This window comes from Tupaia chinensis, unplaced genomic scaffold, assembly GCF_000334495.1.
Source record: "Tupaia chinensis unplaced genomic scaffold, TupChi_1.0 Scaffold000646_1, whole genome shotgun sequence".
In the NCBI taxonomy this organism is placed as follows: Eukaryota; Metazoa; Chordata; class Mammalia; order Scandentia; family Tupaiidae; genus Tupaia; species Tupaia belangeri.
This window is the reverse complement of record NW_006160167.1, coordinates 3,097,388-3,118,942: the sequence shown is the minus strand read 5'-3', so window position 1 is coordinate 3,118,942 and position 21,555 is coordinate 3,097,388. Positions and strand designations below refer to the sequence as shown.

At 44.2% G+C, this 21,555-nt stretch overlaps 1 protein-coding gene across 2 annotated transcripts in view; it reads left to right on the top strand.

The window, feature by feature from the left end:
• Positions 1-21,555, top strand: part of MATN2 (matrilin 2) — a 168,181-nt gene that overhangs the window by 144,489 nt on the left and 2,137 nt on the right. The window contains exons 10-17 of one of the 2 annotated variants that reach the window (XM_006159724.3): positions 8,328-8,450; positions 9,979-10,101; positions 11,823-11,945; positions 13,359-13,772; positions 17,162-17,314; positions 18,825-18,896; positions 19,267-19,344; positions 20,357-20,455. In XM_006159724.3, coding sequence (XP_006159786.1) covers positions 8,328-8,450; positions 9,979-10,101; positions 11,823-11,945; positions 13,359-13,772; positions 17,162-17,314; positions 18,825-18,896; positions 19,267-19,344; positions 20,357-20,455 — 1,185 coding nt within the window. Of the gene's footprint in view, positions 1-8,327; positions 8,451-9,978; positions 10,102-11,822; positions 11,946-13,358; positions 13,773-17,161; positions 17,315-18,824; positions 18,897-19,209; positions 19,345-20,356; positions 20,456-21,555 lie in introns of both variants that reach the window. The other variant, XM_006159723.3, reaches the window with a different exon arrangement.

The following is a 21,555-nucleotide window of genomic DNA, read 5'->3' as shown; positions in this document are numbered from 1 at the left end:
ATTATGGCGCGTTATAAATTCGCCTTTACAATCCAAGTAAAAGTGAATTTTGGTCCCAGCCTCAGTGTAAAATGCTGGTAAGATGTTGCTGCTCTACAAACCAAGACCACATGGGAGGCCTAGGTTTGATTCCCAAAAGCTACACCTGTCTGGAGGCCCTGCTAGTAGGCTGAGGCAGGAGGATCACAATAGAGTGAGACTGTCTTAGAAAAAAAAAAACAATAGGGCCCAGCAGGTGGCGTGGTGGCTGGAGGCGATGGGCTCCCACATGTCTGACTGTGGTTCTAGTCCCAGACCTAGTGTCTTGCTTTCTCACTTTCCCCCTCTCTCACTCTATCCCTCTCTGGTTAACTTAAAATAATAAATAAATAAATAAATAAATAAATAAATAAATAAATAAAGGAAGGAAGGAAGGAAGGAAGGAAGAAGGAAAGAAGGAAGGAAGGAAAGAAGGAAAGAGGGAAAGAAGGAAAGAAGGAAAGAAAGAAAGAAGGGAAGAAGGAAAAAAAGAAAGAAAGAAAATTAAATAATTATTTTAAAAGAAAAAAATAAAATGGGACCAGCATATGGTATAATGGTTGCATTGTTGGACTCCCACATAGTTGAATGTGGTTCAAGTCCCAGACCTGGCAGTAAAAAGTCACGTCAAGCACCATGTGCGTGACTGCCCAAAATCCGGAGAGATGAACGGAGAAGAATGGATTATGGTATGGCCATCCCCTCCCCAGGAGGGGGTATGATTTCTTGCTTTCTGTTTCTCTCTATCTCTCTGGCAAATGTACGCATCCTATAGCAAAAATCTCCCTAATAATAATAATAATAATATTAAAATAAAATTGAAATTTAAAAAGGTGAATTTGAATTTTATATAGGTTGGTCTCTATGATAGCTTATGAGGTAATCAGATGGTTAGAATGTCCTTGGGAATGACATGACAGACATGTTTTATCTACTAGCTGTAACACGCATGTTGAGCTATTCCCCTAATTGACAGCCCTTCTGTCTGCCCCAGAATTCTTCAGTCTGACTACCCTGTCCCATAATAATGGGCTCTGTTTTCAGTATAGGCACAGCTAATGGGGGTTGGAAAGATATTCCCCACCTCTGTGCCAGGTAACAGAGAGCCAGATGACATGACTGCACCTTTTTAGTAAATTTGCTAGGGACCAGCAGTTGGCATAATGACTATGTCGCTGGACTCCCATGTCGTCAACCATGGTTCGAGTCCCAGACCCAGTGGCTTAAAGTCACGCTGGGCACGTGTGCGTGTGTGCCCAAGATCCCGAGAGGAGAATGGAGGAGAAAGGATTGCGGTGTGGCCATACCCCTGGGGAGTGATTTCTCTCTTTCTCTCTCTGTGTGTCTTTCTGGAGAGCACACGTGCCCTATAGCAAAAACCTCTTTAAAAAAAAAAATAAACCCTGCTAGGCTGTGGATTAGGGAGCCCCCTAGGGCTACCCAGGCCTGGCTCAAACGGTAATGGTGTCCAGGGCCTTTATAAAGGTGACCTTTACTTAGAGCCCTGCTAGCAGGTAAAGGCTCCTAATTGGATGGAGAATGGAAGGAAAAGGGATTGAGGTGTGACCAGCCCTACTGGACAGTGATTTTTCTCTCATGTACATGCAACCTCTGGCATTAAGAAAAGAGAGAGAGAGAAAAGAAAAGTCAGAAAACAGGGTAGTTCTATATATTGGCTTTTGGTTACTCTCTTGGCAGGCGACCGCTGCGGCTGTCTCCTCTAGGGTCGGGTTAGTTTAATAACCTCTTATGTGGAGCCTCAGACAGGATTGCCGTCTGTCATTTCTGCAGAGGGGCAACTCCACAGAACACGTTACACCACAATTGCTACACCACAGACATGTGGCCCCCCAGATGCGCAATCCAGATGTGGAGAGCAGTCTGCATCTGTATGCAGGGTTGCTAGATATGGACCCTAAAACCTGCACTATATTCTAAAAATTCTAATCAAACTGATCACAGCTTACAGACCCCATTTATAATACAGCAAGGATTTAAATACATTTTTGGACTTGCCTTCTTACATGTGAAAAGGAAAGAAACATTTTCTGAGATGGAAAATGTTTTCTTCCTGCCTCTTGAGATTTCTTATAAGCTTCTCACCCATTTCAGCTAAGTGGTTTCCAATCAAGTCTGTCTTCATTTCCTTCTAGATTTGAGTCTAGGTACTACTTCCTTAAGCTCTTGATCATTTATGCTCACTCTCTGCAAGCATTTGCTGAGGACTTGAAGATGCTAGGTACTGGGTATGCCTGGGGTGGACACAGATTTGATGTGTGTCCTGACAGAGTTTGAAGTTACTCTAGTAAGGAGGGTATTAGAGATGTACTATCCGGTCTACATGGTAAGAATTGTGATGGGAAGGACAGCTGCCACAGGGACATGGGGCAGAAAGACTAGAGAAAGAGATGCTTAATCGGACATGTAGAGATGGAGGAAGTGAGCAAGCTGGAGACAGAGGGGATTCTCTTCCAGGCACAGGAAATGGGAGAAGGGGCAGCTCAGGGTGTTCGAGTTCTGAGCGGGGGGTATGAGAGGTGGAGGGATACTGGTAAGAGATGTGCACATTACCTGCAACCTTTCAAGGGACAGAAAACATTCAGGAGCCTGGCCGCTCTGGATACAGCCACTCGGGCTGGCAGATGGCGTAGTGGTTAGAGGCACTGGACTCCCACATGGTTGACCATGGTTCAATTCCTGGACCTGGCGGCTTGCTTTCTCTCTCTCTCGCTCTCAACCTCTCTCGTCAAATTAAAATAAATAAAGTTAAATAAAATCATTCTTTAAAAAAAAAAAAGACAACACTGAGGCCCTGCCAGTGGTGTGATGGTAAAGATGACTGGATCCTACATGGCACTTGTGCAGTTCGAGCCCTGACCCAGTGAATTGGAAAGTATGCCTAGTGCATAGTGCATGTGCGTGCTTGTGCAAAATCCCAAGCAGAGAACGAAGAAGAAGGGAAAGGAGAAGGGCATGTGCCATGGCCATCCCTATTGTGGGGTGATTTCTCACTTCCCCTCTCTGTCTCTCTGCAGTGAGGAGAGGCACCCTATAGCAGGGAAGCAGGAGTGGGGGTGGGTTAACACTCTCCACATGCCCCTAATGTGAAAGCCCAGGAGGGCTGAGAAGCTGGGCCGGGAAGCTCTTGGGACAGCTTGCAAGCCAGGGGCAAGAACTCCCCAACACGGGCATGTCAGCAGCTTCCTGATGAGTACAGCAGCACTTAGATGGAGGCTCAGACCACCAGGGCTTGGAAAACTTGGGGTCTGTGACTCTTGGATCTGGGTAGGGATGACTCTCAACTGCTCTTCAAGATAAAAGCCTGAGTGGGAACTGAAGGGACAGGGCAGCTCTTTTCCTCCCTGGCTGCTTGAGGACATACCGCCATCATGAATGACACAGTAACTATCTGAACCAGGAAATTCACGACCAACCGACTACTTCAGAGGAAACAAATGGTCATTGATGTCCTTCACCCCGGGAAGGCAATAGTACCTAAGACAAAAATTTGAGAAAAACTAGCGAAGATGAACAAGATCACACCAGATGTCATCTTTGTGTTTGGGTTCAGAACCCATTTTGGTGGTGGCAAGACAACTGGCTTTGGCATGATTTACGATTCTTTGGATTATGCGAAGAAAAATGAACCCGAACATAGACTTGCAAGGCATGGCCTTTATGAGAAGAAAAAGACGTCAAGAAAACAGCGAAAGGAACGCAAGAACAGAATGAAGAAAGTCAGGGGGACTGCAAAGGCCAATGTTGGTGCTGGCAAAAAGTCGAAGGAGTAAAGATTCTGCAATGACTATCTGTGGGGATTGTGTGGATTTTTCATGAGAGGGTTAATAAACTAAAAAAATTTTATGTGTAAAAGAAAAAGAAAAAGGGACAGGGCACAGGAAAGGCTCCAAGGAGGGAGAAGCATGCTCACAGGGTCTGTCCAGATTATGGCTCGACAAGGTTGGCTTGAAAGAGCTCTAGCTATTTTATTACCTTGGAAGATGGAATGTTCTTATCATAAATTCATGATGAAGGGAAAAAAAAAAGGTTCACCTCCCAGCTGGCCAGCCGTCTGTGTCATGGATCACTCAATTGTACTTTCCACTCCATGCTACGTGAGGATCTACCCCACACCATGGGGAAATGTTCTGCATTAATAATGAATCTAGAATGTGCCAGAGAGATAAATCACGTTCAGAGCAAATGGGAGGGTACAGCTCTGCTTCGAATCGCTTCTGCAGCTATAAAGTTCGGTTAACAACATTTTCCCATTATTCAAAGATTTTGGCAGCACTTCTGCCCAAAGAATGGCAAAATTCCTATCATGTTTGAAAGCTTGCTTTAGAATAAAAAAAGCAGTGTAGTCAGAAAAGACTTGAGGTTTAGTCATAAGATAACATTTTTAATTTGGTTCTTCCACTTATTTACAATTGGTCTCAGCAAACCATTAACCCTCCTCTATCTTAGCTCGCCTAGCTGTACGGGAACATAACAATAGCTGCCTTACTAACCTACACAGTGGTTCTGATGACACCCCTCCAGAGAGAAATACGCAAAAATGCTTTACATAAAAGCATATAATTTCTGCTTGACTATAAAAAGCACGGTGGGGTGAGGCCAGCAGGTGGCAAGATGGCTAAGGATTCTGCATGGCTGATCACCGTACAAGTCCCAGACCCAGTGGCTTGAAACACGTTGGGCACACGTGACGCGTGCTCACAATCCTGAGAGGAGATAGGAGATGGGATTGTAGCAAGGCCATCCCCTGGGAGGTGGGGGAGTACTTTTCACTTTCTCTCTCCTTGAATGCATGTGCCCTATGGCAAAAATCTAAGAATGAAAAAATGAAAGTTATCATGGGGCTGGTCTTGAAGCCTAGTGGTTAAGGAAACTGGCTCCCACAAGGCTGACTGTGGTTCTAATCTTGGCCCTTTTGGTTTGGAAAACACGCCAGACACATTTTCCTCTCTCTCTCTTTTTGTCCATCTGTCTCTCTGGTGATTGCAGATGCCCTTTGGTAATGAAAAAAAAAAAAAAAGCCACCAGGTGCTTTGGGAACTTTATTTAATAACTTTGTGGCAAATCCATTGTAGAAATTCTACTCAGCCTGAAAGGATTGCATTAACTCTCAGAAGTGTGTGTGGGTCTTATGAAAAATAACTGCTCATCTCTCCTCAATAATATCGCCTGGGGTGCCAGCAGGTCCCATAGTGGTTAAGGTGCTGGACTCTCACATGGCTGACCTCAGTTCAAGTCTCAGATCCGGCACCTTGACACTCAGGCTGGGCATATGTATGTGCATGACCAAAGTTCTGAGAAGAAAATGAAGGAGAAGGGATTGTGGTGTGGCCATCCCCCTGGGGAGAGGGATTTCTCACTGTCTCTCTGTCTTGCTCTATCTCTTGGGCAAGTACATGCATCCTATGGCAAAAATCTCTCAAAAAAGAAAATAGGAAAAAGAGTATCAGTCTGTTTTGAGCAGGTTCATGAACCTCTGGACGCCATAAGCTACTGCAGCTCTACAGATGGCAATGTCATCTCCGATGGCTCAGTCCAGCAACCTGAAGTCATCCTTGACTTCGCTGTGCCATGCTCTATCCGTACTGGTGCGTTGTTCTGTGCCAAGCATGCCTTTATACTGAAGTCAGACTGGGTCACTCCAGTGCGCAAAATGCTCCAGCTGGGAGACGGATGATGATGCAGCGATAAAATGCAGTGCTCTGCAAGAAGGTTCCAGCTTCATGGCCCAAGACCTCCCTGAACATGTCAGGTGTGCCATGATTCAGGGTTTGCTGAGACCAAGGATGGATGACAGCATCAAGGCCCTGTAGGAAATGCTCTCTCATTCTCTTTCTCAAAAGAAATTATTATTTTTTTTAATTGACAGAGGATGCATGCAATTGCCAGAGAGAGAGAGAGAGAGAGAGAGTAAGCATTTTTAGTGGGGTATGGCTACACTGCAATCCCTTACTCCATTTCTCCATCCCATCGTGATTTGGGGCATGCACACACACACACACACACACACACACACACACACACATCCGGAAGTGTTTTTGAAGACACTGGGACCCAAATTTGAACCTTAATCAGCCATGTAGGATCTGGCTCCCTATACACAGCGCTTAACCATTGCACTATGGAGTCAGTCCAAGAAACAGATAAAAAAAGAAAAAAAAACTCTGCAGCGACTGCACCCTCACTCGGTCTGACCCCTGCCTGTAAATCCCACACGGTCCATCCCTGTTGAGCTCACAGACTTCATCCCCTGCCAGACTCTCAAGTCGCTCTGGTCACTCTGGTCTCTTTGCCTTCCCCAAAACATGCAGTTTGCAAATGTTGTTCTATCGTGCTAGTAAGGCTCTCTCCTAGAAACCGCCACTCACTTCCTCTCTTTCTTCAGGGCTGCACTCAGTGTCACCTCATCTGCCTGTACCATATGGAATAACGAGCCCTCCCTGCACCCTGAGCTAGCAGCCACTCTCTGTCTCCTTCTCTTCCTTTTTCTCCATGGCTCTTGTTCCCACCTTGCATATTATTTAGTTGTATATTGTTTGTTTTTCATGTGCCCCCACTTTCCCCTGATACCTGTACCTCGTGAAGAAAAAAAGTTTCTCACAAAAGCAGAAACGTTGTTCTATTCATTCTTATAGCCCTAGAGCTTAGAATAGTGCCTGGTTCATAGTAGGGACTCATGGGCTGTTTATTGACTGACCAACTGAATAAATGAATAAGTCTTCTAAGTGTGATACATACGAGGAACTTCACAACGTTCAGGGGAAAATGAAATTAAAATAGAAGTTTATTTTGATTAAAACATTTTTTGACATCCATGCGTAGTTTCTTCTTAACACACAAAAGTTTATTTTCTATAAACTTTTTTTAAAAATTCTTTTATTTATTTATTCCATGACCAAGAGAGAGAGAAAGAGACCCCTAACAAGGTCTTGACACCATGAGCAACCCCAGTTCTTCACCCAGCCCCAGATCATGGGCAGGTGCATGCCCAGCAACTCAGGGAGGTCCCCAGAGGTAAGCTGGGAACCTCCTCATGTGGGATTGACTTGTTGAGCACTACATTTTGCCATAGTGCTACCATATGGCCCCTTCCCTGAACTTTTTAAAGATTTCTTGTACATACACACATATGTACCTAGTAGATATGTAGATAGGCCAATGCTATAGTTACATGATAGTGAATTGTTTTTTAATGAGATTTTTGCGATAGAGCACATGCACTCCCCAGAGAGAAAGAGATAGAGATAGAATGCATCCCCCAGAGAGATGACCATGCTGCAATCCCTTCTCCTCCCTTCTCCTCCTGGGATTTTGGGCATGTATGCACATACATCTGGCATGATTACCAAGCTGTTGAGTCCAGGAATTGAATCATGGTCAAACATGTGGAAGCCCAATGCCTTTACCATTATGCTACCTGCTATGGCCCCAATGAAATACTTTTAATATTTATAGGCCATTTATAGCTCTCCTTTTGTACTTGGTCTCTTCATGTCTTTGTCCATTTTTCCTGTGGAGGTGATATTGTTTTATTTGTATTTGCTCAGTATATAAAAGACTATTTCCCCATAGACCTTATGCAATGCAGGATAGGGAACAGGGTTTTTCCCTTTTATTCTTTATTCAGGATAGAGCACATGTATGCAAACATGAGCAAGAGAGAAAGAGAGAGGAGCACCCTCCCCAGGTCTGGTCCCACCATGACCCCATCCTGCAGTCCTCCCGCCTGTCAGATCTTGGGCATTTGAGCACGTGCCCGGTGTGTTTCAGGTAGTTCCGGCCAGGGATTTCAACCATGGTCGCCATTTGGGATCCAGCTTCTCTTGAGCAGTACAGTACTGCGCGCTCACAGAGCCAGTCTCCTTTCTTGTTTGTTTGTTTGGCTGGTTTGCTTTTGGGTTTTTTGAAATTGGATCTCATCAAGCTACCCATTCTTTAATTTGCCAGAGGAAACATGCTTTCACCAGAGAGAGACCGAGAGTGAGAGGAAGAAAGCACCCCTGCAGTGGGGCCTGGTCATGCTGTAGTTTCTTCTCCTCTGTTTCTCCATCCTCCTGGGATTTGGGGCACACACACACACATGCATGCAACTGATGTGTCCCGAGCCACTGGGTCTTGAACTTGAACCATGAGGTCAGCCATGTGGCACCTGTCTCCCTTAACCATCAGGCCATAGGGCTGGTCTGGGTGCTATTTTAATGTGAGGGGTTTGAAATGCCTTTTATGATTGACCAAGTCACTCATGGATGAGTCATTGTCTTCTGTTTCTCTCATTTTAATTTGATTCTCAGAATTGGACTCTTGTGCTCTGGGGAACCATGGTTGTGAACACTCGTGTGTAAGCAGTGAAGACTCATTTGTGTGCCAGTGCTTTGAAGGATATATACTCCGTGAAGATGGGAAAACCTGCAGAAGTGAGTTTTTACTGGAACTGGCTCATATTGCTACGTGAGACTCAGCATGAAATCCACTCTCCTGATCGCTAATGTAAACCAGTTACTCTCAAAAGTCAATATCTAGGCTGGCCTATGGTGGCTGGAGCTCACATGACCGACTGCACGGTTGAAGTCCCTGACCCGGTGACTTGAAAAACACAACACATTGTGTGTGTGTGTGTGTGCGTGTGTGTGTGTACCCAAAGTCCTGACAGGAGAGATGGAGGAGAAGGGATTGCTACATGATCGTCCCCCATTGGGGATACTTTCTCACTTTCTCTCTCTGGCAAATGAATACACCCTCTGACAAAATTTTGAAAAATAAAAAAGTCAGTGCCACACAATTTAATGTGATGTGGCATGCTGGATAGGGTCCTAGAACAGAAAAAAGGACATCAGGTGAAGACTAAATACATGTAAATCAAAAAGAACTTCAGCGAGTAGCATATCTATATAGAGTCATTAATTATAACAAATATACCAGACCGTATTAAATATATTAATAATAGGGGGAACTGGGTGTGGTGTAAATGAGAATTCTCTGTAATAGCATCTCACTTTTTCTGTAAGTCTGACACTGTCCTAAAAACCAAAGCTGATTTTAAAAAGCGAACAGACAAAAAAGTCAATGCCAGAGATGTGACTGAAGTTGCTCATTGATACTCAGCGACAAGAACCAGTGGCTTAGCCATGTGCTCTGGTGGCCAGACATGCAGGCTGGAACCCAGAGTCTGTCTTCTAGCTCCGTTGTTTATTAGCTGGGAAGTTGCTTACTTCTCTGAGCCTCTGTTTATCTCTTTAATAGTGTGATGGCTGTGGCTCTTATTTCTGGCATCACAAATCCCTCACCTTGAGATGAGGTTATTCTTACATTTCAGAAAGCAAAGCCTCTTAAGTGGGGCCACACCACACCTGCCTGGGCCAAGCAGCCTCTGAGAGAACTGCTGGTGTAAATCTCAAAACAGATCACTGGGTGATCAGGGGGCGAGCGTGATTTCCATCTTTCTCTCAAGCTTCTCAAAAGTGCTATGGAAAGAGCAACTCATGGTGGCTTTATTTGAAGGAACGATGGATCACTGGAATGATTACTCACTCTCATTTTTCAGACAAGGAAAGCAGAGACTCCTCGAACTTAGTGATGCTCTTAAGTCATATGTTATGTCAGGGACAAAGCCAAAATTAGATTCCAGTGATGCTAATCTGAACTGAGGTTTAACTTTCCTAAGTAGTCATACTGGCAGTGTTTCCATTCTATAATGTCAGAAACGATAGCTACAGAAAGTTGGTGATGAACTTCATATTTATGAGACCCTGAGGTAGGTGCGGGGAAAGGCTGATGGTCATGATACTGAAAAAGTTAGAAGCGTTCACCCCAATTGGAGCCACCAAACTTCATCCTCAATGTTACCCTTTAGCTTAAGTGGTACTAGAGTCCACTGGCCGAGTTGGATGGATCCTACAAAACTCATGTTGGTAAAAGTCTTTTAAGTTGTTCTGCCATCCTCAGGGAAAGATGTCTGCCAAGCAGTAGACCACGGCTGTGAACACGTGTGTGTGAGCAGGGGCGAATCATATATCTGCAAGTGCTTGGAGGGGTTCCGGCTTGCTGAGGATGGGAAACGCTGCAGAAGTAAGTAGGCTCAAGGGGGAGAACTGTCCCTCTTTCTTGGGGTACCTTTTTTGTTTGTTTGTTTGTTTTCTGTAAGGCCTTTTCCCTTAGGGCCAAATGTTTGGATAAGGTCCACCCACACTTTGAAGGATAATTTGATAGTCTCAAAGTCTGCTGATTTCAGTGTTAATCACAGATAAAGAAACACCTTCGTTGTGTCATCTAGACTGCTGTTTGACCAAACAACTGGACACCACAGCTTAGCACAAGTGACACGAAATTAACCTTCAGCAGGTGGCATCGTGGTTAGGGTGCTGGACTCTCACATTCCTAACTGTGGTTCAAGTCCTGGACTCAGTGTCTTGAAACTCATGTCAGGTACGTGGGCGTGCATGCCCAAAATCCCAAGAGAAGACTGGAGGAAAAGGGATTGTGGCACAGCCTTCCCCCTGGAGGGGGTGATTTCTCACTTTCCCTTTCTCTCTAGTGAACATACATGCCCTATAACAAAAACCTAAAAAAAAAAAAGGACTAGCAGATGTGGTAATGGTTACGTTGCTTGACTCCCACATGCCCAACCAAGGTTTGAGTCCTGGACCCGGAGGCTTGAAACTCAAGCCAGGCACATGTGCATGCCTGCCCAAGATCCTGAGAGGAGAATGGAGGAGAAGGGATTGCTTCATGCCCATCCCCTGTAGTAGGATGATTTCTTACTTTCTGTCTCTCAGTCTGTTTCTGTCTCTCTGGCAAGTGCATGTGCCCTGTAGCAAAAATTTCTAAAAAAAAAAAAAAAAGAAAAAATTAGCTTTTACAGCACCCAGAGGAAGAGAGGGACGTGACACACTAGCTCAGTGAGGTGAGCTTAGGAGGTTGTGGGGCAGGGATTTTTCTCATGGTGGGAATCTGAAATGTTCATCTACTACCTTTTGGGGGCTTTGACAGTGTTTATAAATATTTTTTACGTTTGCTAGAGGGTCCATGCACTCACTAGAGAGAGGGAGAGAGAAAGAAAGAAAGTGAGAAAGCGCTCCTTATGGAGGGTGGTCTTATCGCAATCCCTTCACCTCCCTTTATCCCTTCTTTTGGGATTTTGGGCACACAGACACCCCTGGTGTTTCTCAAGCTTTCAGGTCTGGACACGAGCCATGCAGTCAGTCACTTAGGATCCAGCCTTTTAACCACCACACCACAGGCTAGCCCCTAAAACTTAACAATAAATTCAGATACACGATTACCCACTGACCTACCATTCAGACTTGTAGGGACTAGAGATTTCTTTCTGAGGGCCACTTTGCCCTTATCATGGTATGTGCTGAATATGATACTAAAAAAGGTGTTGTAAAGTAGGTTTGAACAGAGATGGATTTTTTTTTTTTTGGAGAGATTTTTGCTATAGGGTGCGTGCGCTCGCCAGAAAGACAGAGAGAGACAGAGAAATAGAAAGCGAGAAATCACCCCCCAGGGGGGATGGCCACGCCACAATCCCTTCTCCTCTATTCTCCTCTCAGGATCTTGGGCACGCACGCACACGCACCTGGCATGAGTTTAAGCCACCGGGTTCAGGACTCAAACCGCGGTCGACTACGTGAGAGTCCAGCAATATAGCCATTATGCTAACTGCTGGTCCCAAGATGGATTTTTTTTTAAATGGATCATTTCTGTCATCTCTCTCCTTACATGCCTATTCAATCTAGCTCACTTCTACACTGACCGGATTGTGAAACGTCTTACTTTTTCCTCAGGGAAGGATGTCTGCAAATCAGCTCGCCACGGCTGCGAACACATTTGTGTTAATAATGGCGATTCCTACATCTGCAAGTGCTCAGAGGGATTCGTTCTAGCCGAGGATGGAAGACAGTGCAAGAGTAAGTGATCAGAACTTGGCTCCCGGCTTTAATTTGGTTTTGAATCAAGTGCTTGTTGGAGTATTTTCAGGAAACGATGCCCTCACTTCTTTCATAAATATAAGTGCATATGCACAAATACAGAATGGGCGGAGGGAGAGAGAGCTTAGTTGCAGCACCTGCAGAAACACTCTGTTTGAAATGACAGCAAGTGCATTATCAGCCCAAAGGCTCGGGGCATCTTAGGCTCAGTATAATACCTGGGGCCTGCTCTGTGGTACATTGGAAAAGCACTGCTTAAGGGAAGCCAGATTCCACATGGCAGCCAGGGTTTGAATCTTTGGCTTGGCTGGCCTGAAGCCTACTGGGCACGCGTGCAAGTGCCCAAGATCAGAAGGGCTGGAGGACTGAGGAAAAAGCTCAGCCACATCCTGTGGAGATTGCTCCCCTCTCTCTGTCACTCTCTCATGTGTGCACATGTGCGCTATCATGAATAAAGACAAACAAAATAAAATAAATACAAAATTTTAAAATAATATCTGAACAAGGGAGGTAGAATTGTGCTTTCTCTAATGGAGAATTATATTTGGTTCTGGGCATTCTAGTTTAGGAAAAGAGAGATGTTTGTGAAACAAACAAACAAACAAAAAGACCAAAAAATAGCAAGAGAAATTATTTTAAAAATTATTAAATTATTTTAGAGTAAAAACATTCTTTCTAGGGGACCAGCGGGTGGTGTGGTGGTTAAGGCTCTGGACACTCCCATGTGGCTGACCATGGTTCAAGTCCTGGACCTGGTGGCTTGCTTTCTCATTTTCCCTCTCTATCTCTCTCATTGGTCAAATTAAAAAATAAATGAATGAATGAATGAAATTAAATAAATAATTATTTTAAAATAAAAGTTCTTTCTAAACATGATGAATTTTTTGTTGTTTAGATTTTTTTGCTAGATGACACATGCTCTCACTGGAGAGAGACAGAGAGACACAAAGAGTGAGGGAAAGTGAGAAATCACTCCCTAGGAGCACTGGCCATGAGTAATCCCATCTTCTCCATTCTCTTGGGATTTGGGCCATCTACATACATGTGCACAGCATGTTTTTCAGGCTGCCAAGTCAAGGACTCAAACTGCATAGTTGGCCATGTGGAATCCAGCACCTTAACCACCATGCCATCTGTTGGGACAACCTGACAGGAAATTTAAAAGCCTTTTTTTAAAAAAAAAAAAAAAAAAAAAAGAGAGAGAGAGAGAGATGTATCAGAGGGCATGTGCAGTTGCTGGAAAGACAGAGAGACAGAGAGAAAGCAAGCCACTAGGTCTGGGACTCAAACCAGCGTCTGCCATGTGGGAGTCCAGTGCCCCAATCACCACGCCACCTGCCGACCCCACAGTATTTTATGACTTAACTGTGAACTTTCCTTTGGTTCTTGTAGGATGCACTGAAGGCCCAATTGACTTGGTCTTTGTTATTGATGGATCCAAGAGCCTTGGAGAAGAGAATTTTGAGATTGTGAAGCAGTTCGTCGCCGGCATCATAGATTCCTTAGCAGTTTCCCCTAAGGCCGCCCGGGTGGGGCTGCTCCAGTATTCCACACAGGTCCGCACAGAGTTCACCCTGAGAAGCTTCAGCTCGGCCAAAGACATGAAAAAAGCCGTGGCCCACATGAAGTACATGGGCAAGGGTTCCATGACTGGGCTGGCCCTGAAACACATGTTTGAGAGAAGTTTTACCCAAGTAGAAGGGGCCAGGGCCCTCTCCGCACGGGTGCCCAGAGTGGCCATCGTGTTCACCGACGGACGGGCACAGGATGATGTCTCCGAGTGGGCCAGTAAAGCCAAGGTCAACGGTAATGTGGGGTGGGGGTGTGGTTTACACCACTCAAGATTCAGGTTTCTGAAACTGACTGGATGGCAGTAGGAGTGCAATTTTTTGAGAGTATAGAAAGTCTCCCTATCAACTGCCATTGTATATCTTTACCAAACTGCTACCTGGAAGCCTTAATGGGACCCCGCAGAAGTGGAATAGAGTGCCTAGGAAGGATGAGAAGGTCTCACAGACTAGCTCAGGCTACGCACACTGCACTAGGTGTCATCTGTGATCACACTGTGAAAGCCAGTGCACGACCTCCTGTGGAGAAAATGACCCCGCCTGTGTTATTTAACTATAGACAGTTCCCAGTTCCTGAACACTGGTATGGCTGCTTTAGAAGCACCTGAAGAGCTTGTTAAAAACAGATTTCTTGAGACCGAGCAGGTGGTATGATGGTTAAGGTGCTAGATCCCACAGGCCCAACTACATGGTTCAAGTCTCGAGCCCAGTGACTTGAAATCACACAGGGTACACAGGATGCGAAGAGAATAGAGAAGAAGGGATTGTAACATGGCCATCTCCCCTGGAGGTGATTTCTCACTTTCCCTCTCACTGTCTCCCTCTGTCTTTTTTTTTTTTTTTAATAATACAAGTCATATGAATGTATGTATATATGTATGTATTTATTGTCTCCCTCTGTCTTTCTGTGGTAAACACACACGCCCTATAGCAAAAACAAAAAGGATTCCTGGTGGAAACTTTTACTTAGCTTTTACTTTACTTTTATATATGTATATACCTTTTACTTATTTATTTATTTTTAAGGTTTTTGCCACAAGGGTGTGTGTGCCTCCCAGAGAGAGACAGAAAGAGACAGTGAGAGGGAAAATGAGACATTGTTCCCCCAGAGGGGATAGCCACACTGCAGTTCCTTCTCTTCCATTCTCCTCCTGGGGTTCTGGGCACTCGTGCACTCGTACCTGATGTGATTTTCAAGCTGTCAAGTCCAGAACTTGAACCACGGTCCACCATGTAGGAGTCCAGCACCTTAACCACCATGCCACCTGCTGGCGCCAAAAGCACAATAGCTTGAAGAGAGAATATCCTTGTATTTTCAGGAGGCAAAATCAGCTTTTGAGAAAATCAGAACGTTGGAAAAGATTTTTCCAGGAAAGCTCAGCTCTTTCTCTGAGATTTTCCTGCCGTCGTACTTAATGTAGGGAGAGACTTGAGTGTTGTGTCAGTTGCATAGCCCTACAGTGTGGGAGAGGAGCACGGCCATTGGCAAAAGGAAACCCCAGAGCTCAGATGACCGGTGGAGACAGTTTATGCTGAAGTATCTGGGTTCCTTGGGGGAGATCAGAAAACATGAGATCATGAAGCAGTTTGCTTGAAAGCCACCTTCTCTAAGTATTTGTGAAGGGCACATGTTTTAGCAAGTCCTGTGAGGCAGAAAAGACCGTGCCCAGACCGGTGCCTCCCATGAGACTGCAGATCCAGTGCCTAGATCAGACTTGGCACATCGTAAATTTGTGACAAATCCTTGCTGAGTGAATGAACAAGGAGAGAAAGTACTAGCAGTCTCTCTGGTGTTCTATTCCGGCTCACAGAAAGGCTGGTTCCCACCAACCTTCACTCACTCTGTTTGTGAAGGCAGCAGTTTTATTGACGCTGCTTACCTCACTGTTCACTTCTTTTCCCCTAGCCCAGGAGAGCTATAGCCACAAAAAGCATCCTGCCCTGATCATCTGGGTGGATTGTGAAACTTGCCGTTCACACCAGACTGACTTGCTAGAGCTCACGTCAGCTCCTGGGCCCCTCTAGCCTGCGCTTTCTTTTTCTTTCTTTGTTTCTTTCTTTTCTTTTCTTTCTTTCTTTCTTTCTTTCTTTCTTTCTTTCTTTCTTTCTTTCTTTCTTTCTTTCTTTCTTTCTTCTTTCTTTCTTCCTTTCTTTGTTTTTCTCTCTTCCTTTCTTTTTCTTTCTTTCTTCCTTTCTCTTTCTTCCTTCCTTCCTCTTTCTTTTTCTCTTTCTCTCTCTTTTTTTTAGGAGAGATTTTTACTATAGGGTGCATGTACTCCCTGGAGAGACAGAGAGAGACAGAGACAGAAAGCAAGAAATCACCCCGTGGGGGAAATGGCTATGCTGCAGTCCCTTCTCCTCCATTCTCCTCTTGGGATCTTGAGCACTCATGCACACACAACTGGTGTGTTTCAAGCTGCTGGGTCCAGGACTCAAACCATGGTCGACTACATGGGAGTCCAGCAATATAACCATTATGCCATCCGCTGGTCCTCTAGTCTGAATTTTCAAAAGTACCAAGGGTAGCATGTGGGTCTCCAGGAACAGTGCTTAGCCCTTTTATTTGTCTAATTAAGACTGGTCTACCATATACTTCCCCTATTCAGATTTCTACCAGTTACCCAAAGGCAGGTCATAGGAGAAGCAGGTTATTTATTTGGTTCTTGAATCAGTAAAATTTATTTGAAGTGACATCCTCTAATGAATTTAATTACTCTTATGTGTAGCCAACATACTCTTAAAATAGCAGCTATCCTTTTTAGGAAGTTGTGCATAAAGTCACTGGGCTCCTGCACAAATATGCTGAACTTGGCTATTGACCTTACACAGACACAGAGCAAGACAAAAGTCTTGTCCCTTGGCTCAGAAGGCCATTCTTATGTGCAGTTAAAGCATTCTAGTTTAATGAATTAGCTATAATAAGTATCAGTGCTGAAAAATGTTGGGGATATCCTGAACTTAATTCTTAATGCATTTTACTTTCAAATGAAGAGTATTGGAAGAAAGGGAGTCTAATGATTCATTTTATTTAGAAAAGCTTTTAAAACAACCTCATATCCTTCTTACAATCTAAGGTTGATACTCGGGTTTGTTCTTTGGTTAGACTTTGGCATTGCCAGTGGTCTGTGGATTCTTCCATTCAGCTTAGCTCTGCCTCCCAAGGTTGTATCCCCCCGCCCCCAGAGGGTAGAAGAAAGAGTTTCTCTTGGCCAGGGTTGCTGAAGGTTCCTGTCTTGAACCTTTGAGAAGTGGAATGTAGATCATAAGGTCATAAACTGACCTACTTTTTGGAATTCTTCCAGAAGAGATTCCGTGCAGCAAACCATAGACGGTATTATTTTCTTCTTTTCCAGAAGGCTACTCAGGAAACAGCTGTAGATTCATTAAGTAGCTGACCATAGCTGAGCAACATGTTGGTGGGTTAGCACCTAACCTCTCCCAGATAACACTTTCTTGAGTCCTTCTCTTTTGCTCATAGGGCCAAAAAGGGGAAGTGGGAAGGTGTTTTTAAAAAAGGGAGATTGATATGGATCCCTTCAAATCACTGGCTTTGGGTGCAGGACACACAACTTCCAAACCTAGGGACACAACTCTAACACCTCGTTCTTAATCTGCTCTGCACCATAGGTATCACTATGTATGCCGTCGGGGTAGGAAAAGCCATTGAGGAAGAACTACAAGAGATTGCCTCTGAGCCAACAGACAAGCACCTCTTCTATGCCGAAGACTTCAGCACGATGGGCGAGATAAGTGAAAAACTAAAGAAAGGCATCTGTGAAGGTACTTAGCTTATGTCTAGGAAAGACTGTAGAGAAGAGGGCACATGAATATTTGAATAAGGCATTCTCAACCAGTTCCTTCGAAGTGCTTGAAAAAGTATCTCTCTAGGGGGCAGGGCCACTGATGTCTGGAAAGCTAAGCACAAAAAGGAAATGGGAGAGAAGGGAAGATGGAAGTAACTGCTATCCCTGCTGGGGGACTTGCTCTGTGCTGGTGGTGCAATGAGTGTTTTGACACTAGCATACTTAGTCCTCACCAAAACCCTAGGGAGATGATTATTTAACTAAGAAGCAATCATCCTATCAATCAGGACACTTGAGGTGCAATTTCAGAACAGGCCTGTGACTGGAATGGAAAGGGATGGTAGTCCTTTCTTCTTTTTAAGAGAGATTTTTCCTATAGGGAAGCCTGTGCTTGCCTGAGAGACGAGAAAAAGTGAGAAATCATGCCTTGGGAGGATGGCCATGCTACAGTCCCCTCTCCATTCTCCTCTTGGGATTTTGGGCACTCACACACTTGTGCTTGCCATGAGTGTTAAGCCTCCAGGTCTGGGACTTGAACCGTGGTCAATCATGTGGGAGTCCAGTAGCTTAACCACTACATCATCTGCAGGGTCCAAAAGATGGTAGTCCTTTCAGGCCCACTGTTATATATAAAGAATGCCTTCCTGCCTGTACTACATGGGTTTTAGGAATACTAGAGCCCTTTAGAATCCAGACTTTGGAGACCAGCAGATAGCATAATGGTTACTTTGCTAAACTTCCACATAGTCGACCGGGGTTCAAGTCCCAGACTTAGTGGCTTCAAACTCATGCTTGGGTGTGCGTGCCCAAGATCCCTAGAGAAAAAAGGAGAAGGGATTGTGGTGTGGCCATTCCCCTGGGGGGTGATTTCTTGCTTTCTGTCTCCCTGTCTCTCACTGTCTCTCAGGCGAGTACACATGCCCTATGGCAAAAATCGCTTTCAAAAAAAAAGAAAAGAATTCAGACTTTGTTTTGTATGATTTTCCCAGTTCAGTAATGATACCAGGTATGTTTATATACGACAGATCTGCCCGTTCTTCCTTTTACTGACATCCCAGTTTCAGTCACCGGCAAAATCCCAGTCTAAGCCATGTGTCTTCCTCTTCTAAAGGAAAGAGCTCAGCGATGAAAGGGAGTCAGGTATGGAAGGCCTTTCGACTTCCAGGAGTAGATAATACATTGCGTCCTGGCTGTTGTGTTTCAGCCTGAAACGCATGTGGCACTGCTGCCATTGCAACTTGATCCTTCAACTAGTTCAACTTGGTTTCTGCCCCACCTTCTAGACATGACATTTAAGGGCACATTCTTCAGTAAGAAAATAGGTATCGTGGTAACTAATTGTTTTGGGTCATTGGTGTTACTAAATACAACTGAAAATCCCTGGGTTATGGCAGGTGGGGAAGGAGTTGGTCTGGGACTCGCTTCCTAAAAGACACAGGCATGCATGTGGACAACTGTTATTCCTTTGGCCATCTTTTTCTGCTCAGCTCTAGAAGACTCTGATGGAAGACAGGACTCTCCAGCAGGGGATCTGCCAAGGCGGGACCACCAGCCAACAGGTAAATTTTAAAAAGTGATGTTTCCAGAATCTTTGGTAGGGGCCTCTACCGTGGTTTCCTTCCAGACAAAAGTTGTGAAGCCGTGAAAGTAAGATTTAAATTACGTTAGTTAAGGCCTTTTTTTCTCACTCAGGAAACATTTATTCTCCACTTACGGCCATAGTTGATAATGAGAATCTCTGCTGACAATCTTTTTGACACAGTCTGTCCCCAAGGAAAGGTGCTAGGAACCCCCGGTGCCTTATGCTGGTGTCTGTTCTGTAGCCACAGCCATGTGAAGCAGATTTGACTTCAGTTTTCTTTCTCTTTGCAGAATCTGAGCCAATCACCATAAATCTCCAAGACCTACTTTCCTGTTCTAATCTTGCAGTGCAACACAGATACCTGTTTGAGGAAGACAATCTTTCACGGTCTACACAAAAACTTTTCCATTCAACAAAATCTTCAGGTAATTTCAAGTAAAATACTACTGTATGATTACTTGATACCAGCTTTTAGCTTGCCAACAAACTTATCTTAAAGGAGGAAAGGAAAAGAAAAAGTAGCAAATAGAGAAAAAAAAAAAAAAAAAAAAAAAAAAAAAAGACCCACTGGGACCAGCCATTTGGGATGATGGTTAAGATGGCTGGATCCTACATGGCTGACTGGGCATTTGAGTCTCAGTCTTGTTGGCTTGAAAAACACACCAGGTTGGGCCAGCAGATGGAATCATTGGACTCCAACATGGCCGACTGTGGTTCAAGTCCCAGACTTGGTGGCTTGCTTTCCCTCTTTCTAAAATAATAATAAATAAATAATTTAAATTTTTTATTTAATTTTATTTGTTATAATAATTATTTTTAAATTTTCTGTAGGGTATGTTCACTTACCAGAAAGGGAAACAGAGAGAGAAAGAAAGGGAAAATGAGAAAAAAGCCACCAGGTCCAGGACTCAAACTGTGCCACCACCTGCTGGCCCCATAAATAATTCTTTAAAATAAAAAAAAAAAGAAGAAGAAAGAAAGAAAAAACATATCAAGCACATGTGCGTGCATGCCCAAAATCCAAGAGGAGAATGGAGAAGGGCTTGTGGTGTGGCCACCCTTCTTGGGGAGGGGAGTGATTTCTCACTTTCCCTCTCTCTCTCTTGCTCCCTCTGCCTCTCTTCAGTGAGTGCACATGCCTTATATCAGAATGTTTTAAAAAATATTTTTATAAAGAACAAACTTAAGCAAAATTAGAACTAAAAAACTCCTGAAACTAGAGTCATCTTTCCCCCTAATCTGCAATAAGGGTTATTTCCAGTTTTGGAAGCATCTATAGCCCTTTCCTGGTATTTATTTCACTGGATCTGTCTGTATGGAAAAAGTCGAGCATTTCTTTCAGTGTGGTTTCCTCCATATGCTGATTCAGTCCTATTATTATGTGTCTGGGAAGTCTGGTGGATTATAGAGGTGAACATTTTCCATCTGCTCTCTCAGGAAGCCCTTTGGAAGAAAAACATGATCAATGCAAATGTGAAAACCTTATCATGTTCCAGAACCTTGCAAATGAAGAAGTAAGAAAATTAACGCAGCGCTATATCCTTTTGTAATATCATGCATCTGCACGGAATGCCAAGAATATTATCAAATCTTCACAAATAATTTATGTGGGTTTTATCATGACTTTTTCTCATGAAGTCAAGAATAGTGAACTCCAGGAAAAGCTTTTTTTTTTTCCCTTAAAAAGCCTGATAGATATTTAAGGGTCAAGGTCAAGCTTAGTGGCAAGGGTCAAGGACTTAACTGGCCTCTGCTGTTTTAGCAGGTCTAGCAGTAAGGTCAGTCAGCCGTCAATATGCGAGGTGAAAACAATATTTAACTCCCTCCTGAACGGGAAGGTATGGAAGGTATGTACGGAGCCTGATGTGGACTGAAGGTGCAGTGTGTATAGCAGAGGATATGGTAGAGCTGAGATTTCAAACTCGCTGTGAACTCCAAAGCTTTCCTTCAGCCCCCAAGGAGCACTGCAGCCACATTGGGATTCGATATGTGGTTTCTGGAGGATTGGATTTTTTTTATTTATTTTTTTCCTTCGGTTTTGGCAGCAGAGATCTTCCATATCAGCACTCTATAAGATGAAGCATTCTACCCAGGGGACTGCAGGATCCAATGATTCATTAAAACAATATTACAAATTAAAGGAATGCTTTGGGATAATAGAGAGTGATGATTTAGTGCTTTAGAGCACTGCCAACTGCTCTGAACTTAAAATGACAGTAAACACACTACAGCTCACCAGAGCTGGCCAATGTCTATCTAAACGTGCATCAGCTAGCCCATAGGGATGTGGTTCAGCTCCGAACCATCTCTATGCCACTGGGCTGATACAGGGAACAGCAGCATAGAGAAATCCTTTCTGAAAACTGGAAACACTGGGACCAGCAGTTAGCGTAATGGCTATGTCTCTGAACTCCCATGTAGCCAACTGCGGTTCGAGTCCCTGACCCGGTGTATTAAACTCACGTCGGGTGCCTGTGCGTGCGTGCCCAAGATCCTGAGAGGAGAATGGAGGAGAAGGGATTGTGGTGTGTCCATCCCCCCTGGGGGGTGATTTCTCTCTGTCTTTCTGGTGAGCACATGACCCTATAGCAAAAACCTCTCCCAAAAAAAAGTAATAAAAAAAAAAAAAAAAAACT